The sequence below is a fragment of the Balaenoptera borealis genome (genome assembly GCF_965194805.1).
Source record: "Balaenoptera borealis genome assembly, chromosome: 2".
NCBI lineage: Eukaryota > Metazoa > Chordata > Mammalia > Artiodactyla > Balaenopteridae > Balaenoptera > Balaenoptera borealis.
In genome coordinates, this window is record NC_138867.1 from 108,732,598 (window position 1) to 108,757,161 (window position 24,564).

The 24,564-nt window shown below is 40.0% G+C and overlaps 1 protein-coding gene across 2 annotated transcripts; it reads left to right on the top strand.

Moving 5' to 3' along the window:
- Window positions 1-785: 785 nt before the first annotated feature.
- On the top strand, window positions 786-19,904 carry ISOC1 (isochorismatase domain containing 1). Of its 2 annotated transcripts, none has more exons than XM_082380792.1 (5): window positions 786-1,155; window positions 11,037-11,156; window positions 11,256-11,459; window positions 13,096-13,212; window positions 18,677-19,904. In XM_082380792.1, exons 1-5 carry the CDS (start codon window positions 898-900, stop codon window positions 18,821-18,823), a joined length of 846 nt encoding a protein of 281 aa, XP_082236918.1. In that variant the 5' UTR covers window positions 786-897; the 3' UTR covers window positions 18,824-19,904. The 2 variants fall into 2 exon arrangements, with proteins under 2 accessions (XP_082236918.1, XP_082236917.1); XM_082380791.1 differs by having other exon boundaries at window positions 791-1,200.
- Window positions 19,905-24,564: the final 4,660 nt, after the last annotated feature.

Here is a 24,564-nt window from a genome sequence, read left to right on the forward strand (position 1 = left end):
AGCCTATCTTCCCAGGACCTTCTGTTTAAGGAAACTTCGTTCATAATGTATACTTTTCTAATTCCAGCTAATTATAGTGCCTTACAGTGTTCATTAAGTCAAAAGTTATTTGAGGGTGATTGCTTTTACTCGCTCAAAAACAGAATCCTCAGTTTGAATATAAAGTCCTGATTTTTACTCTTAAACCCCTTTATATTTTTTGCAATTCCCAATCCAAGTTCTCCTGGAAATTGGGTTGAGATAAAGGGAGGGCAAGACCTCAAATCCACGACTAGAGAGATACTGTGTTTCACGGGGTGGAAAAACATGAAATTCTGAGTCTCGGATGGCCCTCCTAAGGAAGCATCGACTCCCATCGCTCTTCTTAGGGCATCGATCAGCCTGCCCGATTGGTTTTAAGATTACTGCCGCCGTCCTCAAGGACTGCCTGCCTCTGGACAAGACCGACAGGTAACGCGTCCCAGCAGTTTTAGCCGGGCAGCCCCGTGTCCCCAAGCACAGGCCCAAACTTCCGGAGCACACGGCTCGACGGTGGGCGGAGCGGGGTGGAAGGCGGGCCACAGATCTCCTCTGAGGACTAGAGCACCGGGCAGCCTAGGCAGGTCGAGGGTCTGCGAGGCGACCGGCCCCTCGCGGCCCGCCAGAGGGGCCGCGCGCCGCCGGAAGTTGGAGGGGGCGCTCGCCGGAGCGCCGGCCCCACAGCCCGGCCCTCCGCAGGGTCGGCCCTCCGCAGAGTCCGCCCTCCGCCGGGCAGGGAGGAGGGCGCGGGAGCCGCGGCCGCCAGGACCCGCCCCCTCGCCTTCCAGAGCAGGCGACAGGCGGCGCGGGGAGGCGGGGCCGCGGTTGCCGGCGGTGTCTGCGCCTCGCGGTTTCGGAACCAGCAGACGCTCGGGGAACATGGCGGCGGCGGAGCCCGCGGTCCCGGCGCTCCCCAGCGGCGGTGGCGCGGGGGCGCCGTCGGGCACGGTCCCCGTGCTCTTCTGCTTCTCGGTCTTCGCGCGGCCCGCAGCCGTGCCGCACGGTGCGGGCTACGAGCTGCTCATCCAGAAGTTCCTCAGTCTGTACGGCGACCAGATCGACATGCACCGCAAATTCGTGGTGCAGCTCTTCGCGGAGGAGTGGGGCCAGTATGTGGACCTGCCCAAGGGCTTCGCGGTGAGCGAGCGCTGCAAGGTGCGCCTCGTGCCGCTGCAGATCCAGGTGGGTCCCGCGGGAGGGCCGCGCGCCGAGCCGCAGCTCCCGGTCCCCGTGCGTCCCCGTCCCCGCGGCGCTCCTCAGGTGCCCCGCGGCGGCGGGCCCTGCGCGCCTCGCCCGCTGGGAAGGGCCGTGCCGCTGTCGAAAGCCTCCGGGATGGCCCAGCGAAGGCGCCTGTCCGAAGGTGACGGTCACCGGCTGTCCTCGGCCGAGGACGGGGCGTGGGCCTCCCGGCTATCGGCGGCGCGCGCGAACGCCCCCACGTGTGTGGTCCTCAGCCGCCGGCATCCGCTTTGTGTGCCGGGAGCGAGTCCCAGCCTCCTGCGTAACCGAAGGGCTGTGCAGAGTAGCTGTGTTTTTATTTGGGGTGATGCAGAACCGGGGAAAAGAGATTGTGGGGAGTATTGGCCTTAGGGTTTGTTCCCGGAGTTGTGTTTACCACTTGCGGAAACACAAACTTCAGGAGTCATACCCTTTCACCCATCCTCTTCCCCAGTTTTCAGCTCCTTTGATCTTAAGTCTTTCCTAACCTTAAGTGAAATAACCTTGTTTAGCCTCTTCCTAGTAACTGTCAACTGAATCTGTTGATTACATATATACGTTGCCTACCTTGAAAAAGTCGTTTGACTCAGCACTGCAGCACCTTCTTAAATACCCAACTTTAACTAGACCATTCTTTCCTGGTCGTGCTGGCTGAAAAAGTTGTCATACCTGAGGATTATTTTATGCCTTTTTAATATTTTTAAAAAGCCGTGCTCTAATACTACGCAGATCTGCCTCCTGTGTTCTTTTTATGCTCAGCTCAGAGGATTCACCGGAAGATTTATCCTGTTGAAAAGCAAGAACAAAAGGTGTATTTTAGGTACTACACCACCACCATTTTTTTTGGTTGAGAAACCGGTAAGCCATTTGTTTGGAAGACCAAGCTGAAATGTGGGATTCAGGATTAGAAGGCATTTTAATATTCAAGTGTCATTTTCTGAGGACTATTCTGTAGTTTTTGGTGGTTATTTTTGTTTGTTTGTTTTTCACTTGTAGTTGTCTGTGGAATTGGTCTTGTTCGCTATTACTCCAGCAAGTGATAGCAAAGGAAGGCCAGAAGCTTCCAAAGCAGTTACTTTAACCAGAGGGCAAAGGCTATGAGATTCTGTGGTCAACCCTTGGAGAGCCAAAAGGGAGGCAGCTGGTGTCTGATACCCTAGAATTTGCCCTGCTCTTGGGAGAGTTGTGGTTGGTAGGTGTTTACTACCACCCATTTTTATGCCTTCAAGAGTTTTCACGGCTGACACCTCTCTGCAGCCTTCCTTGTCAGTCTGTTTAGATTACTGCTGCCAAAATATGGAAGAAGCTGGATGCACCTTTGACAAATCCATTAATAAAGGGGAGAATCCAAATACTAGCTGAAGAGATCTGGAGCTTTACTGAGGATGCAGACTTCTTTGTGATGCATTTCGTGTAGTGGTTGGGAGGGAGAGTGGGCTGTTACCTAATAAGATGTTATGCCAAACTAGCACCCTCCCCAAGCCTTTAAGACTTCACCCTCCCCCAACAATGGGATTTCTTATTTTGAAAAATTTAAAGCCTGGATCTGAGAACTCTTTTTAACTTATCAGTTTAGAAGTTAATGAAATATATGTATATACCTGAAATGTCTTGTACATTCTCAAAAGGCATTATATAATTCAGGTCACATGTGGCTTTTGAAGTCTTTTGCTTGGTATTGGAGATAAAATATAGTTAATTTTTTGTGGTGATGTTTAAAATAATAATTATAATAGCATTACTCTGTCCCATGCTTTTAAAAATGTTATTTTTTTTCCCCACTAAATAGTCCAGTAATTCTTAAGCATCTGTTATAGGATACTTTATATATTTTAAAGTATTTAAAAATATTTTTATATTCTTTCATTTTAGTAATGACAATAGCTTGACTTCTTCAGCCAGGTGCCTCCCCCAGCTTAAAAATAGATAATGTGGAGGGATATACACACATACCATATATATCCATATACTTATTCTGATACCTATTTATATGAAGAGAGATATATATGTGTTTGTGTGTATGTGTATGGATATTCTCAGAAGAAAAAGGGAAGATACTTCTTTTCATGACCATTTTACTATATTTTTTTGGAACCTGGCTGTGTAATCCTAGAGACATGGACATTTTATGGCTGGACGAGAACTTAGAGTTCACTCCACATTTGAGTGGCAGCTGTAAGTGCCTGGCCCAGTGAATGTAAACATGGGTAAGACCCAATTCTTGTTCCGTTCCTAGTAATCTAACTCCATTTTACCAAAGAGCAGAACATGTAGGAAATTGCCTGAGGTTCCATGGCAAAGCGTGTGAAGGTCCTACAGCTGGCCATAGCATTTATGTTCTCTTTTCATGCTTAATGAAAATATCAAGCAGAATGGAAAACAAGCCGCAAACTTGAGCTTGTAACATCATTTGTTTTGATGCTATTCATTGTTTCCGTGGAACAGATGCCTGTCACTCAGCAAGACTCAAGGTGGCCTGTCAGTGAGGCCATGCTCTGGGGATGATAGGCCCCTTCTCCCAGAGGCAGAGATGAAGAGCATGTTTGACCACATGTAATCCACAGCTTAAATAATGCCATTTATTATTTCTCCAAGAATAGGCCTTGTAGCCTCTGTGGCCCTGGCTAACATACAATATATTCTAGAATGTATTCTTAATTTACACAGGGGTCCGAGTTTGCTTTCACGCTTGTTCTGACTGACGTTGCTAGTGACCTTGTAAAACACAGTGGTTGCTTGTGCCACACTGTCTGCACTGGTGGTTGGTTAGTGGTTCTGTGGGGATTGATCTTTAAGACCCCCATTGCCAGTGTTAGGCTGTGGTAACTTTTTAGTGTCTTCTTTTCTGAAATATTCTGTCCAAGTGACCGAGTGTCTGCTGACAGCTCAGGTAGCTGAAGACAGCTCATGTTTCAAGCACGGTTTATATGTCTTCAGCCTTGTCAAAATGCTTGAAGTCTAAGGAATTTTGAGACGCAGGGGAAGAAATGTAAATGAGAGGATTATACAGTGGGAATTTAGGTCATTTTTATGACTTATAAGTGTTAATTTTTCACAAGGTATATCTCAAGTTTTAACTAATGGAGAATTCAACCCTGGAAACTCATGTAAATTTGATATCTTACCACTACCAGTGTATTTTTCCAGCTTGTCACCAGGGAGGGCAGAGCCCAAGTAGAAGAGAGGAAGAAAAGGACATAGTAAGAATGACACCAGCGAGACGGTATGTAGGAGGGAAGGCTCTGGCAGCTTTGGGCAGAAGATAAGGGCTTCCCTGGGAAGGTTATTTCGACTTTTTCCTGAGGTAGTTAATTGGGAAGGGATTCTGTTCCAGGTTTTACTTCTTGGAGGTTTATTAGTACTATGATTATTTTAAACAGAGGTGTAGACATTTTATAGCTAGAAGAGACCCCAGAGTACATGGTGGGAAGGGAGAGAAGGCAGGGTTTGGAAAGAAAGGGGAAAGGACTTGGGTCTCCCTTGGGCTTGCTAGTTGGAAGGTGGTGATTTTTGATTTCAGAACCTTTACTATGGAGCATGTAGGAGGAGCAGGTAGATAAGCTAATGCTCGGAACTCTTTGAGTTAGAGAAGCAGGCAGGAACTATCTTGGGAGGCACACAGTGTCAGGGGCACTGGAGAAAACAGCTGGATCCTGAGGGTATGATATTGTCTGCCTGCCCAGTTTTTAAAAATTTAACATTGCAGATTACTGCCCAAAGCATTGTACACATTTTGCCTCTTGTGGATACATTAGAGGCTACCTATAAATAAACTGTGTTTGAGTGGGAGCTAAACACAATTTCCAAACTGTGTTTGGAAATTTTTTCTTTCATTTAGTTTGCCAAGGGGAATCCAAAGTAGATTCAGATATCACTGTGTTCCTGGGATCTGGCCAGCTTCACCTTCACTCCAACCTCAGGTACAATCTAAAGAAATCCATCGTCCTTAACACTGAAATTGATGTAGTTGTCTGGCTTCCCTTAGGCAGTTAGAAAGCTCGCTGGAGTTGTAACCTCAGTGTAAGTGACATTAGTGTTTACAGCAGGTGAGTAGGTTGTAAAATAAGAGTGAAATAAATATTCTCTTGCAGTCTAAATTAAAAAGCCCCAAACCGTTTTGCCAGGAGCAGATCATGTAATTGTCAGTCTTTTGGTGACGTTTAGAAATCCACTTTATGAATCATTTCTTAATTCTGTAGACTATGTTAACATAAGTTAGGCAACATCAGTATTTCTTTCTCTATATTTATTGTTTTCATAAGGGATTTTAGTAGTAAGTGGTATTTTAATCTCATTCCAGAAGAACTATTTTTAACATGTGCTGACCTTCAGAGCATATGTTTCCTATAGGAGGGATACACAATAACCTAATACGTTTATTGATTGATTTACATGAAGCTGATTTAATCCTTGAAATAGCCCTATGAGGTAGATACTATTTTTATTTACTTTGTTACAGATTAAGAAGCAGCTGTTTGGAGATGTTAATGATTTGCTGCATTTCATGTAATTGAAATTAGTGAAATTGACATTTGGACTCAGATTCTAATGCCCCTGGAGTGTCCTGTGTAGGCACTCTTGTAACCTGGGAGAGTCATGTCACAGACCTCTGTTTTGAGTCAGTATTGGAACAAAGCCTTACTATACCTGTGGTAATCAGGTTTCCTTGGAAACACTTCTCAGTGAAATAATACCTCACGTCCCCTTCTAGACCCCTCTCCCAAGCAAGCACATCATGCCTATATTGTGACTATAATAGACTACCAAACTTTGAAAACATCACATTTACAATTCCAAACTTTAATCATTCCTAAAGATATACAGTTTACTCACTGTAGTCATTCGCTAGGTTGCTGCTATAACAAAGTATAATACTACAGACTGAGTGTCTTATACAACAGAAATTTATTTTCTCATAATTCTGGAGGCTTTAGATCAGGTTTGGTTCCTTCTGAGGGCTGTGAAGAAGAAGCCGTTCCATGCCTCCCTCCTGGCTTTTGGTGGTTGTTGGGAGTCTTTGGCATTGCGTGGCTTGTAGACACGTCACCTTGATCTCTCCCTTCATGTTCACATGGCCTTCTCTGTGCCCAGATTTCCCCTTTTAATAAGGATGCCACTCATGTTAGATTAGGCACCCGCTCTACTCCAGTATGACCTCATCTTAACTAATTATGTTTTCAGTGACTATTTCCAAATAAGGCCACTTTCTGAGGTACAGTACTGGTGGTTAGGAATTCAACATATGAATTTTGGAGCACACGCTTCAACATACAACACTCACCGTGCATTACGTTTATGGAGAGAACAGAAGTGGGGCACCATGTATCACTAAGCAAGGCCAGCCACTGTGTATGTGCCTGTCCTGAGTAACCGAGCAAGGGAGGAGCAGATTCCTTGCAGATGTAGCAGCCATTGTTGGAAAATGGTCAGAGCACATGTGGAAGTGAAGGAGGGTAAATACTGTTATGATCGTGGTAATAATGAGACTTGGGGATGGAGTCTTTTGAATATGAAATCTAAGGTTGAATGCCAGCGAAGACAGTTCTTAAGAAAGTGGACAAAAAATTTATACTTGAAATTTATCTCTTAAACTGTTGCTTGAGGAGGCCATTGGTTGTGATCAACTTTTTGTATTGAAATATGTATATTGAAATATGTATCTATTATGTATATGTATATGTGTAGGGATTTATGTATATAAATATATGAAGGTGTATGTATATACACATATTTATTTTTATATGTGATTTCTTCTTACTTCTTGAATATGTGTTGACCTGTAATTGCTTCGCTTTTACTCGTGATGGCACTTGGTCAAGGTCACTTTTAATTTGCTATCTTGCAGTTGCAACATGTTTGACAATGAGCAGCACTTTTAGTTATGTACAAGGTTTTGGTTTAAGAGGAATTTCTGAGTCAAGTTACGAAGTCCCTGAATTGTAGAGTCAGTGTGTAATTTAACAACAGTTACTGAAATTCATGTGGATTTGGGGTGGATAGGGGGTTTGGTTAGAGTTTTTCAGTAGTTTTTTATTTGTTTATTTTTTGTTTTGGTAGCCTCAAATCCTCCTTTTTCTGTCTTGTAAGATATGGAGTTTATTCATAAAGTAGCATCTTTACCCTCTACTACTATGGCATAGGGAGACCTTTTTTTTTTTTTTCATAAACTTTTAATTTTAGAATAGAGTTGATTTACAACAAAGTTGCAAAGGATAGTACAGAGAGCTCCTGTATACCTGACCTAGTTTCCCTTCTTGCTAATATCTTACATTACTGTGGCATATTTGTCACAGCTAAGGAACCAACATTGGTACGTTACTATAAGCTGAGCGCCACTTTAGTCAGATTTCACTAGCTTTTCCCTAATGTCCTTTTTCTGTCCCAGGATCCAATCCAGGATACCGATTACGTTTAATTGTCATGTCTTCTTGTACTCCTCTGGGTTATGGCAGTTTCTCAGAGTTCCATTGTTTTTAATGACCTTGACAGTTTTAAGGAGTACTGATTAGATATTTTTGTAGAATGACCTCATTTTGGGTTTATCTGATGTTTTCCTCATGCTTCAACCAGGGTTGTGAGATTTTGAGAGGAAGATCATGAAGGTCATTCTCATCACATATCAAAGCTGAATACTGTCACCATGGATTACCTCAATCTTGATCACCTGGCTGAGGCCGTGTTCACCATTACCCTCCCTCTATACTCTGAAGAAGCAAATTACTAAGTGCAGCTCATATTCAAGAGGATGTCAACTCCTGGAGAGGAGAATACCTAAGGCATTTTTGTTTCATGAAATTATAACCAGTCATCTCTGCATAAAAATATGCCTCGCCCACTTATCTCTATGGTTTCTTTCTTTAACTGAAGGTTTATAGATGATGAATTTCTCTACTAGAAAGGATTTGCAGGGTGCTAAGGATTGCAGGGCTGCATTTTCTGACCTCCTTAATCTGTGTCTAATATGACGTACGTCTGATGTGGTCCCCTGCCTGGAACAGGTACCTCACAGCTGAAATGAGGTATAGGGAAGCACCAGGTAACAGGAACCCTAGGAGACCACAAGTCTGAATATTCTAGGATATCTGAGTAGGTAAGGTTTTATTCCTTTAAATATCCCAATTTTCAATATGTTGACCATTTATATGGTAGTCCTGAAATATTATGTAACTTATTTTCTTAATGAGTGTGATAAAATGATTTTGTCCCAATTTATAACTTACATACAGCTTGTTACTCCTTCATTGGAGTCTAGACTGAGAACTAGTTGAGTTTTGATCTGCTTTTATTGTATTTTGAATCTTTTCTTCCTCAGCTGTCATTTCTTGCTGCTATCAGTTTGCCTGTCGTCAGCAGTTTCCTTTCAGATTTGCTGTTTCCCATCCTGTGTTAATTTATAATCCAGACAACCAAACTTGTTAGGAATGTATACAGAGGTAGTCAGTACAGTCTGAGATAAGATCTGAAAGCTGGAGATCCAAGCAAGTGTAGGCTGTGTGTTAGTGCATGGCCATCCAGCATACTTAGGCAAGTGCCTGGGAGTTTTATTTTGCCTGCTTGCTGGTATTCCCAGTGGTAGAATGGCAAGATTGCTAAATTGCATTACAGTTACTTGAAACAAGGCAGTTACAGCTAAACTGCTTTTCATAGTGTCCCCTCAACACATTATGGATGACTAGGGACCCCTGGTTCAAATTTCTAAAAGAATATATATATATGGATTTTAAGCCTTTTGAGCCAAGATTTAATGTTTACTGAGAATTTAAGATACATGGTCATAGTGACTGGTTTTCAACAAAGTACCCTAAGTACTTACATATACATCAGACTCATTGCTTTTGATAATGACCAAAATGGAAGCATGGTACTTGCATTAAAAATTTAAGTAAGGAAGCAGCCAAAGACGACATATATAATTTAAGATGCTTGAATATTTATTGAAACATACTTTATTGGCAGAGTAGGAAAACCCTCCACGTAGTGTTAGAATTAAAGATGGCACTCCCATTCTGACATGAACTTGGTGTTGGACTGCACATGGTTAATCAGTGCACACCTATAGAGTTAATACCAGAGGGAGATTAAGGTGCCGGAGTCCTTCAGACCAGGACACAGATAAATAAAAGTGCAAACTGACTAGAACAGTCATACTGTTAAGGATAAAAGATTCCTTTTGGGGCTTCCCTGGGGGCGCAGTGGTTGAGAATCCGCCTGCCAATGCAGGGCACACGGGTTCGAGCCCTGGTCTGGGAAGATCCCACATGCCGCGGAGCAGCTGGGCCCGTGAGCCACAACTACTGAGCCTGCGCGTCTGGAGCCTGTGCTCCGCAACAAGAGAGGCCGCGATAGTGAGAGGCCCGCGCACCGCGATGAAGAGTGGCCCCCGCTTGCCACAACTAGAGAAAGCCCACGCACAGAAACGAAGACCCAACACAGCCAAAAATAAATAAATAAATAAATTTTTTTAAAAAGTGAAATTCTTTAAAAAAAAAAAAAGATTCCTTTTGATGATTCATTTAATTCTTGTAGTAATTGTTTCTTGGGAGTATGCCATGTGCACAGATACTAAGGCAGAGTGTAGGGCCAGGCTGGTGGTGAAGCCACCACCATGTAATCAGGACTCAGGTTCCTCTATAGAATTATGAGTAATTATTGTCTGTGGGTGGTTTAGGTTAATTAGAGGGGAGACTTACGGGGTGCCTAGTAAGAGTAGTGGCATGGGTTCATTCATGATCAGACTGCATCCTTTCCAGAGCTTTCTCTAATTTGAGAAGGTAGAAAGAAAAGTACCATGGACTTTTAAGAATTAAATTCTTGTATTCAGCAGTGATTTTTCACTTTTTGGTAGATCCGTATTGGGCCCAAGTTGTTATAATAGACCAACTACAGCGATTAATGTAAAGCATGGTAATCTAATACCCAGTTTTCATCTTAATTCATTGACTTTCCCGATTGTGATAAATATGTGTAAGAATTCAGATGTCAAATTTATGTCTTTCCATTTGACAGTGGTGATGTGCTTGGCATCATTTCATTGCATTTTTTTTGAAGTCTAAGAAGTTATTCTTGAGAATACCAACTTAATATTTCTGTGTTGATGATAGCAGTATATCTAGATTTGTTTCTTTTTTTTTAGGTTTTTGTTCCATAATCTTTGCTACAGATTATTTAAATTTTATTCTTTGTTCTTGTAAGCAATGCCATCATCAGATTTAAGTTTTTTACTGTTTTTTTATTATAAAAGTAATACATATTTTTAAATAACATTTAGCAAATGTTTTAAAATAGCATTTGAAAAATAAAAGAAAGGTATTAAGAAAAAATGTTATCAACATCCCTAACTATATAACCACGTGTACATATTTTCATATATTTGCTTCTACTTTTTATTCATATTTTTACATTATTGAAATACTATTGAACTGTGCTCTGTTTTTAAAATTAACATTAGATTATGGCATTTCTTCTTAGATGGTGCACATTTTTTGAAAACATACACATATGTTATTTTAATAGGCTAAAAAATGTTTGTCATGTGAATGTGTTAAAATTTGTGAAATCATTTTTGTATTGTTGGTTCTTGGTTTATTTCTAATTTTCACTATAAAAGCAATTCAGTGGACATCTTCGGGGATAATTTTTTTTTCCTGTTATTCATATCATTTCTCTTAGACAATAGTTGTAGAAATGGATTTAATGGGTCAAACAGTAGGAATGTTTTTCTCTCTTTACTGACCTCCAGCTGAAAATAAATGTCATTGTATAACAAATGCTAAATCATTCTTTTTTTCTTTTTTCCTCAGCTCACTACCCTGGGAAATCTTACACCTTCAAGCACTGTGTTTTTCTGCTGTGATATGCAGGAAAGGTTCAGACCAGCCATCAAGTATTTTGGAGATATTATTAGTGTGGGACAGAGATTGGTATGCTTGCTTGTTCATTTTTTCCAATTTGCTAAAGCATGATTCATACACAAACATATGTATATTGCTACTTATCTTTGTGTTTTTTTTTTCCTCCAGTTACAAGGGGCCCGGATTTTAGGAATTCCAGTTATTGTAACAGAACAGTACCCTAAAGGTCTTGGAAGCACTGTTCAAGAAATTGATTTAACGGGTGTAAAACTGGTACTTCCAAAGACCAAGTTTTCAATGGTATTACCAGAAGTAGAAGCAGCATTAGCAGAGATTCCTGGAGTCAGGAGTGTTGTGTTATTTGGAGTAGAAGTGAGTACCTCTTGTTCTGTTTTGGACACAATATCATTTGTAGAAAACTTGTTATTTCCAGAATGTAATTTTGTATATAGAATACCATGTAGGTAACTGATAGAAAATAGCTACCGTTTTTTAAGTGTTGACTACTTGCATGGCACTGATCTAAACACTTTATATATATTAATTTGTTGAACTCTCACAGCAATCCTCTGAGCTAAGTACTTTTGGTCTCATATTGTAGGTGAGAAAACTCAAACACAGGTGCTATGTGTCTTGCCCAAGGTCATAGAGTTAGTTAAAGTTAGATGAAGCTGCATTTGAATCTAGGTTGATTGATTCTTGGGCCTTTACTTTGAATCCCAACTTTTGGAACACATTTTCACCAAAGACAGTATGTTTATTTATGTGTTATAGGAGCTCACCTTGGTCATGTTTTTGTTCTCGAAAAACCTTAGAAGTCATGTAGTTCATTGTCCTTCACATTTGAATCATGTGTACCTATTTTTTTAAAGGAAAAAAAATACTCATGGATTCCTAATGCTGATTAAAATGATTTTTTGTTTGGTTTGTTTTTTTGTCATGTAGAAACAGAATATAAGTATTTATTCATCGCTTTTAAACACCTCTTGAACTGAAATTTTAAAATTATGAAAAGCATAAAAACAGTGAAATCCAAATAATATTAACTTAAGACATCCATGATGTTTTGATAGTAGGTTTCAGAGTAGTAGGTTTTAATAGTAGAAGATGTAGCCTCAGGTTTAGATATATATTAAATATTTCTGTATTTTGACTTAAAGAATGATAAAATAAAGGAAGCCTATTTGTATAAATATGTCACACCAAATGCTGACATTTGCACTTTTCTTGCTTGTTCATGATTAGACCTCATGTCTAATCAAAATCATCTTTGAGCAGTCCTCCAGTGCTAATTTAAATGAGTTGTCAGTTGATAATTCTTCACAGCCCTCTTGTCATATGAAGATAAGGTTGGTTGGCATTATTAAAATTTGCTTTCATTGGTTATATAATCCACTTATCGTTGGAGCATGTTTTTACTCTTTATTCTCTGCTGATGAATTGTTAAAAGTTCATACTTACAAAGATGGAATCTGTATAATTCATTTTCTGGTGATGTATACTGGGTATTTTTTGCCTGTGCTACAAGTTATTTTTAACTTGGCCTACCTTTACTACTGGGTGCCTTATAACAACTCAGTTTTCCCACCATTATCTCAATTGGCAGTACTGCAAACGCGTTCTTTGTGTTAGGCACTTGGTGTGAATACAGAAATAAACCCAACTGCGAGTGGCATCAAAACTGAGTGGTAGTAGTCAGCCGTATGAAGGTCGTCCAGATGACATAGATGAAAGTCTTTAAAAAAAAGTGCTCACAGAGCTCTAAGAATATGTTCAAGGTTCCCAGTACAAAGAACATTGATGTAATGCAGTCCCTGACTTAACAAAGAGGCAGCCAAAGCCAGAAATGCTGTTAATGCTCAAGATCACTACTGAGTTGGAGGCAAAACTAGATGTGGACAAGGCCATTAGACCTGTAGTGCTCTTTCTGCTCTACCGTGTTGCTGCACATCTGTAAAATACTTGTAGTTTGCCACGTTATTACATATGGTTTTTACTTTCCTACTAGACCCACGTGTGCATCCAACAGACAGCTCTGGAGCTCGTTGGCAGAGGTATCGAGGTTCATATTGTCGCTGATGCCACGTCGTCGAGAAGCATGATGGACAGGATGTTTGCTCTTGAGGTAATTGTCCTGCTTTAAAATAAATCATTAGCCAAGGCTTCCAAGTAAATTTGGAGAGTATTAAATATGTAACAGCAGTGAAAGATCTACCTCTTAAATTTGAGCTTGGTCTGACAACAATCAGACTGATTTCCGGGGTCTACGCACGACAAACCTCTGAGGTCTCATCATCATATCCTGTTTTACATCTTCTGTCTTTATTTCTAGATGTCTAGTGATGCCAAACGCTCCTTTACATCTTCTGTCATAACTTTGCTAGTTTTGCACATGAACTAAGAGGTATTCCAGTAAGCTTACTCTGAACTACTGAAAGATTTGCAAATTAAAAACAGTTCACCTAGGCTTAACTCGGCCAGGGTCTAGCCAACACCTAGGGTATGGTGGGCCGAAGCTTGGTTCAGCCATGTGTTAGATTTCCTCAGACTTGAATTTCTGGGAATAGGAGGTGTGTCACTGACTGTGGGCACCACTCACACACAGTGTTTAATGGCTCTCTGCGTGGAGTGTCAAGATGTACTTCAGAGTCGGGAGTTGATGACTTTCATCAGTGTTGCATAACAGTAGCCTTACGTAAGCATTGCCTATTCCGAGACTGTTGAAAAACAAACTCCCACAATTAATCCTTTGAAGCCTTCACTCCGCATTGTCATCTCTCTCTCTTTCATGTTTAATTCTAATTCTATAATAGCTTTAAAGTAATGTCAATCTGGATTGAATTGCTGAGTTTTTAACTGATTATTTTTATTGAGAATGGGAGATGTAGATTTTTTTTTTGAAACCCTCCAGTGTTCCATGCATAAGCTGACCTGTGAGCCACTTTCTCTGTAGGATTGCTCAATCATCTCTCTAGCCTAAAATGTTCCCTAGGGTGGTGAGTTGGGCAAATAAGAAAGAGAGGAAAGAAAGGAGACTCAAGTCAGTGGGGAGGGCTGATGCAGAAGCAGGCAGGTAGCTGGCAGCAGCAGTGGTTTTAAGGCCCTGGTTGGCCATCCCTTCTCTTATTCCTGAGCAGTGAGTCCTATTTTGCGATTATAGGTGGAAATGGTTTTATTTATTTTATTCAACTATTTTCAAGTCCACTTGGACTACTGGGTTCTCTGGTTAGTTAGATACTAAGTGTTGCTTCTTCCCCTCTCAGCAGAGATCTTTAAGCTGTTCTTACAGTCATAGTTAGTTTCCACTTTTCAAATTTCCTTAGTAATCTGAGTTTAGATACTTCCACTGTCAGATCCGTACTACCTCGGCAGGCAGCTCTTTTCTTCTTTGAATACCTTTATGGTAACGCTGAGGTTCAGAACTTGAAGTGTGTCCAAGGAAGCGAAAAACTAAGAACATAAAAAACCAAAAATTTTCCTTGCTTGTAAAGAGATTTCAAGAACTTTTGTCCTACATTCAAGTTTTTTAGACGTCTTTATTATACCATTTATTACAGAAAATTTTGATTGTTGGCAGTTCTGTGTTCTACCAAGACTCAGAATAAGAACAGCCGTTTACCATCTGAGCCTCATTCTTTTAGAGGTGGTCTGTAATCTCACTGATTAGGAGGAGTCTAAACAGTGGGGGGATAATATGGGTTTGAATTCAGGTTCTGGCATTTTGTAAATTTGTGTCCTTGGACAAATTACCTAATATCTTTGCCTCAGATTTCTCATTGGTGATGTGAAATAAAATTCATATTTTTATGGCAAGACAAGAAAAATTTAAACACGAAAAAATTTTCTTTGCCCTTTGGCCTCCTCTCTCCTCCCTACTGTGCATTGTGTATCTAAAGTATGCATCGACCAAACCTCCCATCAGCAGAAATACCTGCTCAACCATAAAGAGCAGACAACCCCTTAAAAGATAACATTCCTTCTTGATCTTCTAAGGGGTCACATGACCCACCACAGTGGCACTTAGATCTGGATTATGTAAACTGTCAATAATAGGTCATTTAATGTACAGCCCTCTGTCTCAACTTATGTAACTGTGCTTTGACTTCTGATGGGTGGACCAGTTCTCAGAGCTTTCTGAGGGGCTGTTCCCAGGTTATAATCCTCACTTTGGCTTGAATAAAATTTTCCATTTCTTCCTTTTTTTTTTATTGGAGTATAATTGCTTTACAATGTTGTGTTAGTTTCTGCTGTACAATGAAGTGAGTCAGCTATATGTATACCTATGTCCCCTCCCTCTTGGACCTCCCTCCCACCCATCTAGGTCGTCACAAAGCACCGAGCTGAGCTTCCTGTGCTTTATAGCATGTTCCTGCTAGCTGTCTATTTTATGCACGGTAGTGTATATATATCAATCCTAATCTCCCAATTCATCCCACCCTCACCTTCCCCCCGTGTCCACATGTCCGTTCTCTAAGTCTGTGTCTCTGTTCCTGCCTTGCAAATAGGTTCATCTGTTTCTTTCTTAGATTGACGGATTAATTTTTTGTCGACTGTGAAATAGAAATAACAGTCATTACATGGGAGGATTTTTGTGAAGATTAAATGAAGTAATGTATTGATAGCACTTAGTACAGTGTCTGATATGGCAAACACTCAAATGTTAGCTGTTGCTTTTATTTTTACTGTAGCTATTATTTGTTTTTGTTGTCTTCATGAGGTTCATCCAATCAGAAATGTATAAGCATATATCAGCTTCCAAGACCCAGAAGGGCCTAGTCCTGAGAAGTTCTGAGGAGGGAAGGAAGGAGTATGGTCTGGGGTGGATTTGGAAGAGCCTGGAGCAGCCAGCATTGCCTTGGCTTACAGTGAGGTTGAAAGGGAGAGAAGAAGCAGGTCAGGTGGTGATGGGGGAAGATGTGTGCCACATTTCAGATTTCTCCTCCTAGTCTTAATTTGCTATGGAGGTGTTTTAGTCCCTCAGTCCTTGGGAGAAATGTTAAGTTTCCTTTTTTCTTCTGTGACTATGAAAGTGAAATAGGGATCTGGTCCGCTCCCCTTCTTCTTTTTCCCTTGAGAACACAACTACTTAAGGTCATTCCTGAGACTCCCCATATTGCCTGTTAAGACCATTGAACTAATAAGATTTATAGTTACCGTTATTAAAACTTCTCTGCCAGGATCTGTGGTGTGTGCTTTATTCCACAAAATTTTTTGAGCACCTACCGTCTGTCAGGCATTTTTCTTTCAACTTACAATTGTAGAGTAAATGTGAGACAAAATAGAATAAAGCCATCTCTTGAACTTGATGTCCTTGTACTTCTGGGGAGTTGTTAGTGTTGCTTGGGAATTTAGTGGGTTTAGTCTTTTTTTTTCCCCACCCTCTCTGAGGCTGTCTTGGCTTTGTGTTATTGCATTTTTAGGTTTGTGGGTCAGAGCAACCTTTCCTTTCCTTCGGCCTAGTTGGACTGGTTTTGCAAGTGTAAGGGAAGAACTCAGGAAGCCTATTAAGCCATGTACCCATTTGCATTAAACAGCTGGAGTTTTAATTGCCGCTTCTAAAGCCAGGAGATAAAGTGAGTGTGGGACCAGTATTGTAGGTGTCCTCATAGCTCAAGGTGGTGGGCAGGAACCTGCCGGTGTCTGGAAAAAGTGCCGCTGTTCTCCTTCTGCTCAGGTACCCTTCTAGGTTGGGGCTGGGAAGGCACCGTGGGAAGATCTGATAGTCTGATCTAAAGACTTTGCATTCGTAGCAAAGGCGTGAGCCATGCCTTCCCCTAACACAGGTTCTTGGCTTGATTACTTTCGAATGCAATCAATATTGGGCATATCTCAGTCTTGAAGTTAAATAATTTTATGTAAGTTTCTGTTTACTAAAGTGTTTTTTTGTGTGCCTCTAGTGTCCCAGCTTGCCCCTGCCACGGTGTACGGGACTCGTAGCATCCCTGAGGGTTGTTGGCTTAGGGTGGATCCGGTGCTGCTCTAGTCTGGTCAGGAGAGCACTGTGGAAAAAAGCTGCCTTCTTCCTGGGTCATCACATTTCTTCCTCAGACCTGGAAACAGTTTTCTGTCCTTCCTGCCTCATGAAGGAACTAGAAAGATTACTGAGAACTGACCTTTGTTTGCACTTTGGAATATAGAAGGCACTTTCACAGACATTGAAAGTATGATTCAGATTCAGACTGATTGAAAGTCCCTTGATTCAACAGGGAGCAGTAAGGAAGGCAGGGAAGCCAGGGAGAGAGCTGCGTTTGGATGGCTGGACATTCACGGCACCGAGCTGCAGCTAGTCTTATTCCCCACCCTGCTGTCTGAAGCCAGCACACAGTCCTTTGAGATTTCTGAGGGTTTGATATGATAGTCAGGAGTTGACTGAAAAGCAAGCAGGAGGAAATTAGTCTCCAGAAGTCTTTAAAGAACTCAGTGATGACTCAGCCTCTGGGATTTGTCCCAACGTAAAGGACACTAGCAGCCTCACTTACTTCTTCCTCTTTCCTGTGTAACCCTCTGCTGTTTTTTCATTTCTCCAGAGCTGTGGTCAGCCTGCTCTGCACACTCCTGTGCTGGTGTTTGAGGTCCAAGCTTGCTATCTGATAAGTAGGCTATGGCTTACACTCCCTTCCGCATCCTTGGGGATAAAAAGGAAGAGTCTGCCAGTGGGAAGGTTGGGTCTGTGGATCTGCAGCCATTTGAAGGGTTTACTTTGGCTCCATTGGGATGTCCTGTTTATTCAGGTGACTCCCTTTATGACGAGACACTGATCCACGTCTTTTCCTCTAACTTGCATAGGAATCGTGTCTAACCACCTCATCTTCTAAGGCTCTTACAGTGAATGTTGCTTGGGGTAACAAACAGTTGGTCTGTTTTTTTCCCTAAGGTTTCTGATAAATACATCCAGAAAATGGATCTCTGCTCTAGAATTCTCCTCCCATTCCCCTCTCCCACCCTTTTCTCCACTTTCTCTTCTTTGCCCTCCTCCTTCCCTTTCCCTCCTCCCCCTCCTTGAGATTTCTGTCCTTAGATCTTTATTATGATTCCACTGGAACAGTTTGGCAAGGATCTTCTTTCACCTGTCAGTGAAACTCTATACAACCTTAAATTTTATACTCCTGTTTATGATTCTAAAAAGCTTACAATGGTGGCAATGGTAGTGGTTCTCTTGTCATCCAGGGGCACATTCTTAAACCTCACATGAGGCTCTTCTACCACCACCAGCATTTCTTACTTATGGGAAGGGCATGCAGTTTGATGTCAGATATTTGGAGAGAGGAAAAAAAGAAATTAAGAATCATTGTTTTACAGTCCTTAGCCTTGATTTCCCTCTGTCCCTGGTGCATATAAGTGAGAATATTGGCTGCCTATTCTCTTTTACTTGTTTCTAGTCCTTATTACTAATATTGAGAACCATCATAAAGGGTTTGTGGTGTGGCTAGTTTGAAATCTTTCCTCATCTCTGAATTTGATGGTATGGCTAAGGGCCATGGTTTTGATAGAGGACACTAATCATTGTGTCCTGGCGTGCTTTTTGCTGTTTTAACATAGTGTTCATTCTCATGCTTAATTTCTTGATTTGTCTTTTTTTTTTTTTAAAGCGTCTTGCTCGAACTGGGATCATAGTGACTACAAGTGAAGCTGTTCTGCTACAGCTGGTGGCTGATAAAGACCATCCAAAATTCAAGGAAATTCAGAATCTAATTAAGGCGAGTGCTCCAGAGTCCGGTCTGCTTTCCAAAGTATAAGACATGTGAAGAACTGGTATGCTACCCACCATCAGGTGGACAGGACTGTAAGCCCAGACAAGCTCATGTCTCTAGTAGAATTAAAATGTTAAGTCAAAAATTGGCTCCTTTTTTGCGCCTCTTAGTAAAACTTAACCAATTAGACCGTTTGGGTACCAGCATTTAGTTAGAAATGTCAAAGGCTTCAGGTGCTGCTTACCTTCTTTTTATGTTAATGTGCTTTTATTTATTAAAAAATTATAATGGAGGTTCCTGTTTTCTCTATACCATATACACTGATCATACTTTCAAAAGTGCACACTCTTGTGAAGTTTTCTTAAATTGTGCACAGTTAAAGACAAAGATGTACCAATAATAGTTTGACTTTTGTATTATTGTAAGATGTATGTTATAATGTTAATGTGGATTCAGTGCTTTTACTTTACAGGTTGATTGAAATAGGATTATTAAACGAGAATTTAAAAACAGGATTCTGGATCGTGTTACCCCTTTCGCTCACAATGCAGTCAAGTTATTTATTATGTTGCACTGGTTTAACCAGACAAAGTTATGTTGAATAATTACATATCTTTCTTAATTATGCTAATTTTCTTATTCTGCTCACCATCACTAATTCTCTGTTAATGTTCTCTTTTTTAACTGAATCTTTTACCCAGAAAGACTCATTCGCTCATTGCTTGTTTTAATTTTGTAAACAGATGAGAGGATTTGCAACACCATATCATTAGTGGAGGGCTGTTTTAAGATCTTTGAAATATTACTTTAGCTGAATAGCTTTATAACCATCTTGAATACATCTTCTAATATGCACAAGATTTAGCAAAAAGATAAAGGCTGGAAAAAATGTAGTTTTAAAACATCCATATTCTTGTTTGAAATTTTTTCCACCTACCTTCCAATTACTGTTAATGCAAAAGGCCTCAGTAATGATTTGGTAGTATTACTTTTGCAGTCATTACTACCATTCAATAAATTTATTTTCATTGAATACTTATTATAGGGTATTAAAACTTTTTAAAAAATATTATGTGAAATATGAAACATTGGTGTCTTTTATATTAAAGTAATTAGAGAAAACGTATTATGTGAACGAAGTGCTTTTGTTCGCCACAGCATGGCTCTTTGAGTACTCTTCCAGGGATTCGAATATTTATTTAAAGGTATAAAATTTTTGACATTTGTAATCTTTCAACTCATGGAAATTTTTGAAGAAGGAAAATGTTTTGTCCATGGGGGTAAATGGATTTTATTGAAGGGCCTTCTTGTTTAAGAGCAGTAGAAATTTTTTTTTTTTCTGGTCAGTGTAACGAACAGCAATGTAGCATTCTTCTTAGGGTTATGTTTAAATTTTTTTTCCAGCAAACTTGTGTGTCCAAAAAGAAGAATCAAAGATTTCTACACATTTTAAAATAGTTTTTAATAAATTTAACCTAGTGCTTCTCAAAGTCTAATATGAATACAAGTCACCCGGGGATCTTGTTAAAATGCTGACTGGTTCAATAGGTCTGGCTTCTGTGCCTGACATTTTGCATTTCCAAAAAAAAAAAAAAAAGCCAGTTTCTACCAGCCCTGCTCAGAAGAGACCAGCCATACTTTATGAGTAGCAAGGATTTAACTAACATCACCTGTTTTCCTCCACTGAGTCCTGGCCCTTCCTCTCATGAAACACCACCCCAATGAAGCCTTTTCACAGCTGAAACAATTCTGTGAACTTGAGTCAGTTTCCTGTGGCTACCATATTAAATTACCACAAACTTTAAGGTTTAAAACAATGCAAATTTATTATCTTCCAGTTCAGTAGGTTAGAAACCTGAAATGGGTTTCACTGGGCCAAAATCTGTCTTTCCCACTAGATTCTAAGCTCCTTGAAAGCAGGACCTGTGCATTTATTCTATACTCATTCTGGAAACTCATTTTGAGAACCTACTGAGTTCTAAACATGTGCTGAGGATAGAAAGATGCCCTGAGGTAGCTTAGGGTCTGGTACAAAATCAGATATATCATAACCTTTCAGTAAAAGTGAATTGAATTATGTCAAAGGTTCAGGAATGTCAGTACAACAAAGTTTAGAGTAATATACTTGTGAATTCTGCGTTCTCCCTTCTTTTTTGCAGATCATGCAAGCAAGGTGACAAGGCCTTATTATAGGAAACCTGAATTGATTTTAATACATTATTCTTTGAATTGGAAGTGTCTACAGTTTTGTAGGGTAACAAAATTCTTTTAACTGATGTAAATAAAGACCTTGAGAACATAAGCAAAAGAATAGTCCAGTGTCTTGAATTGCAAGGGGGTTAGAAACAGGATCAAGACATATCATTTATTGAAATGCTAAAACATATGCAGAAACTTTATCTAAAATTAAAAGTAATAAAAGTGATAACTTATTCTAACCAGGAAACCAAATACCCTATAACATCCATTTAGTTACCACATTTATCTAATTAGGAAGAATATTTTCTCTTTTTAAAAGTTGATATTTGGGTAAATATGACTTTAGATCTGGGTGGAACTTTAAAGATCATGATCTCAGAGGTCCATTTCAGCTGTAAAATTCTAGAACAGTTTTATTTCACAAGTGTGGCTAGTGAGACCCAGAGATAGATGTTTCTAGTTGCAGAGGTGAGGAAAGGCTCAGCAAGATGACAACCACATTACTTAACACATTGCCCTGGACGTCCTTACATTAGTTGATAATGCTAGAGATTATCAGAAGGAAAGGGAGGAGAACAATAAAAAGGATCCATTTTTGAATCTATAAAACAGCACACTGTTTACATTCGCAAAGCTAAAGGGCTGCTTCCAGCGCCGAGAACTTTCCCTTTGCCCCATCTTCAGTCTAGCCTTACTTCTTTCCAGATGGTTTTGAACTAATTCGGGAGAATGGCTGATAATATGAAAATTACCATTATTTTCATCCTCAGATAACTACAAAACAATATTCTAACATCACTAATGCTTCCTTGATCCTCCATGGAGCATTATTTAACCCATGATTAAAAAATTTAAAAATCACTAGGCTACCATAATGAGATACATCGATTACTTTGATATGGTTATGAAATAATTGCAACTGGCTTTTAGAATTCTTACTACCATGTTGCTTTTCTTTATCTTTTAAGCCTGAATAGCAGACATCTTATTGAAAATTTATTTTTAGAAGAGATTAAAGTCCAAAATGGTGGTCAAGTAAAATAACCTATTAATTCCGGTTAAAGAGATTGTAATCTTGATTTCCCCATTGTAGGAAACAGAATTTTGAACTGGGCCCCAAGGTTCCCACTCAGGTGTACACACACTTTCCCCCTGACAGGCAAATACTAATCTCTGTTCAGCTGTAAAAGGTTTGCTCAAGTAATTAAGGCTTCAAATCAGTTCACCCTAAGATAGGGAGACTGCCTTTGTGTTCTTGATTGAATCATGTGAGCTCTTAAAAGGAACTGGGCTGTTCCTGGCAAAAGAGATTCAGTCTGTGGGAGGGATTCCATGGGAGGGAGATTGCCTGTTGCTGACTTAGAAGATTCTCTGTTGCTTACAAGGCTGAGGATTTGGGAGGCCAGCAAGGGAACAGGCACCTAAGTTGTACAAGCACAAGGAACTCAATTTAGCAAAGAACCTCAGTGAGTTTGGAAGCAAGTTTTCCCCCAGAGCCCCCAGGTAAGAATGCGGGCGGGACCCCCAATGCCTTGATTTCTGCCTTGTGAGACCCTGAGCCGAGATGGCCCCCATGCTGTGCCGGGACTTCTGACCTGCAGAACTATGAGGTAGTAAAATTCTCTTAAGCTGCTAAATTAGTGATAATTCATTACACAGCAATAGAAAATTAATGTACTTGCTTTTTTTGTTTGTTGTGGTTTTTTTGATTTGCAATCATGTTTATATGAAGAAAAAGAGGAAGGAAATAAGTGGGATGCCATCAAGACAATAAATCTAGCTTCTATTAATTTGTTTCCAGAAAAGTGGGATGGGAGGGAAAGTGTATGTCCGTTGTGTTAATTATATAGCATTTTTCATTGTAAGGTTAGCTTTTTGTCATTTTCATTGCAGAAAATAGTCAGCTTAGAGCATACCTGTCATAGATGAGGCTTCATTTCTTGATCTAATTGTTAGTTGCACAGTATATTTCACTACTCAGCTGTAAAAGTCCCTTGGCTTCAGATTTGTTCATTGTTCTCACAGCTGTTTCCTTGCTGAATTGTTCCTCCCACTTGAGACAGTAAACGCAAGAAATGAAAGGGGATGTGTCTCAGAACCTATGGTTAATACACAAATACTCACTGTTAACGTATCTTGAATACATGCAGCTTTGAATTGGACTTCTGGAAAATGCATATTGTGCTTTCACAAAATAGCCTGTTTGGCAGCCCCAACTAAAAACGTGGAATGCTTTGTGAATGTTGGAAATGTGGGGATTTTTCCAAGAAATTAAGACCCTAGAAATAATACATGAAACATACAAAGAAGACAGGTGTAAATTGTTAGCCGTTACCCAAATGTTAGCATCTTTTTGGTTGTATTGTTTGTATGCCAATAAGTAAGTGCTTTTTTCTTTTGGAGAATTTGGCAAAGCTTAAATACTGTGTCCTATGATGTCCATATTGGATTTCAGCAATTTATTCCTGCAGGTAGACAGCATGGTGTAGATGTAACATTGTGTATGTTTATCTATCACATACCTTTCTTTTCATATTAAAAAAAAAAAATGGTTGGAGTTGTTGGTGGAGGGAATTGGCAGGAAAGAGAAGAATGGGGGATTGCCTTTAAATACTGGAGAAAGAGCCACTGGTTATGTGATGCATTGTGTAATGGAAAGCTTTGAAATGGTAGACCCGGCTTCATTCTTATTAGCTTTAACACCGGGGGCAAATGTCTCATTTGTACAATGAAGAGATTGGACTGAACTGCACCATGTGTAAGGTTCATTGCAGTTCTAAATTGTATACTTCAGATTTTTAAAGTGAATCAAATTTAACATTTGAGCATCTTATCATATTAAGTAACTCAATCCTCATAACAACCATATGATGTAACTGAAGAACTAAGTGAATAACTTGCCCAAGGTCATCCATCTGGTTGGAAGTGAGAAGGCTGAGATTTTAACTGCAGATTTTAACCTAGAATTTAGAAACTGCTGTAACTGCCATAACTACTATGCTGTACTCCCTCTTGCCATCACGAGAGCCAGTCATTGTGCGAGGGAAGCCTCTGTGAGCAAGTAGTGATGCGTGATGCATGGATGGCAAGTGGGGATTCTCTACTTCCAAGTTTTTTTTAAATTTCTATATAGACAACTTTCTCTATGCTCTGTTTGCTATAAATAGCTTTTTTTGAAGCCTAAACATTAAAAAATACTTATTTCTTTAGAGAGCTCATTGGGAAAGATGAGTTCCATTATATGCCAACCATCTTGCTCTCTTTAGTCTTCCTTTAAATATTAACTAAATTGATTTAGCTATGCATCCAAAAAAGTAATTAGTCAGAAATTTTGTCAACTTGCCCAACCTCTGTATTCAAATCTTCTAGAGATAAATAGAAGCTTAATTTGCCTATGGCGAGTATTGACTTTGACAAATTACTTTCTGCATATTTTAATTACAAAATAACTATACATAGCTAAAACTAAATCTGTCTCTTTTAAATACCTGAATATTTTAGTTAGCTTTGAGTAAAAAGTCTTCAGTGACATGATTAGAACCAAGATTAGCATAGAAGCTTTTTAGAATTAAGAGGAATGGGAACAC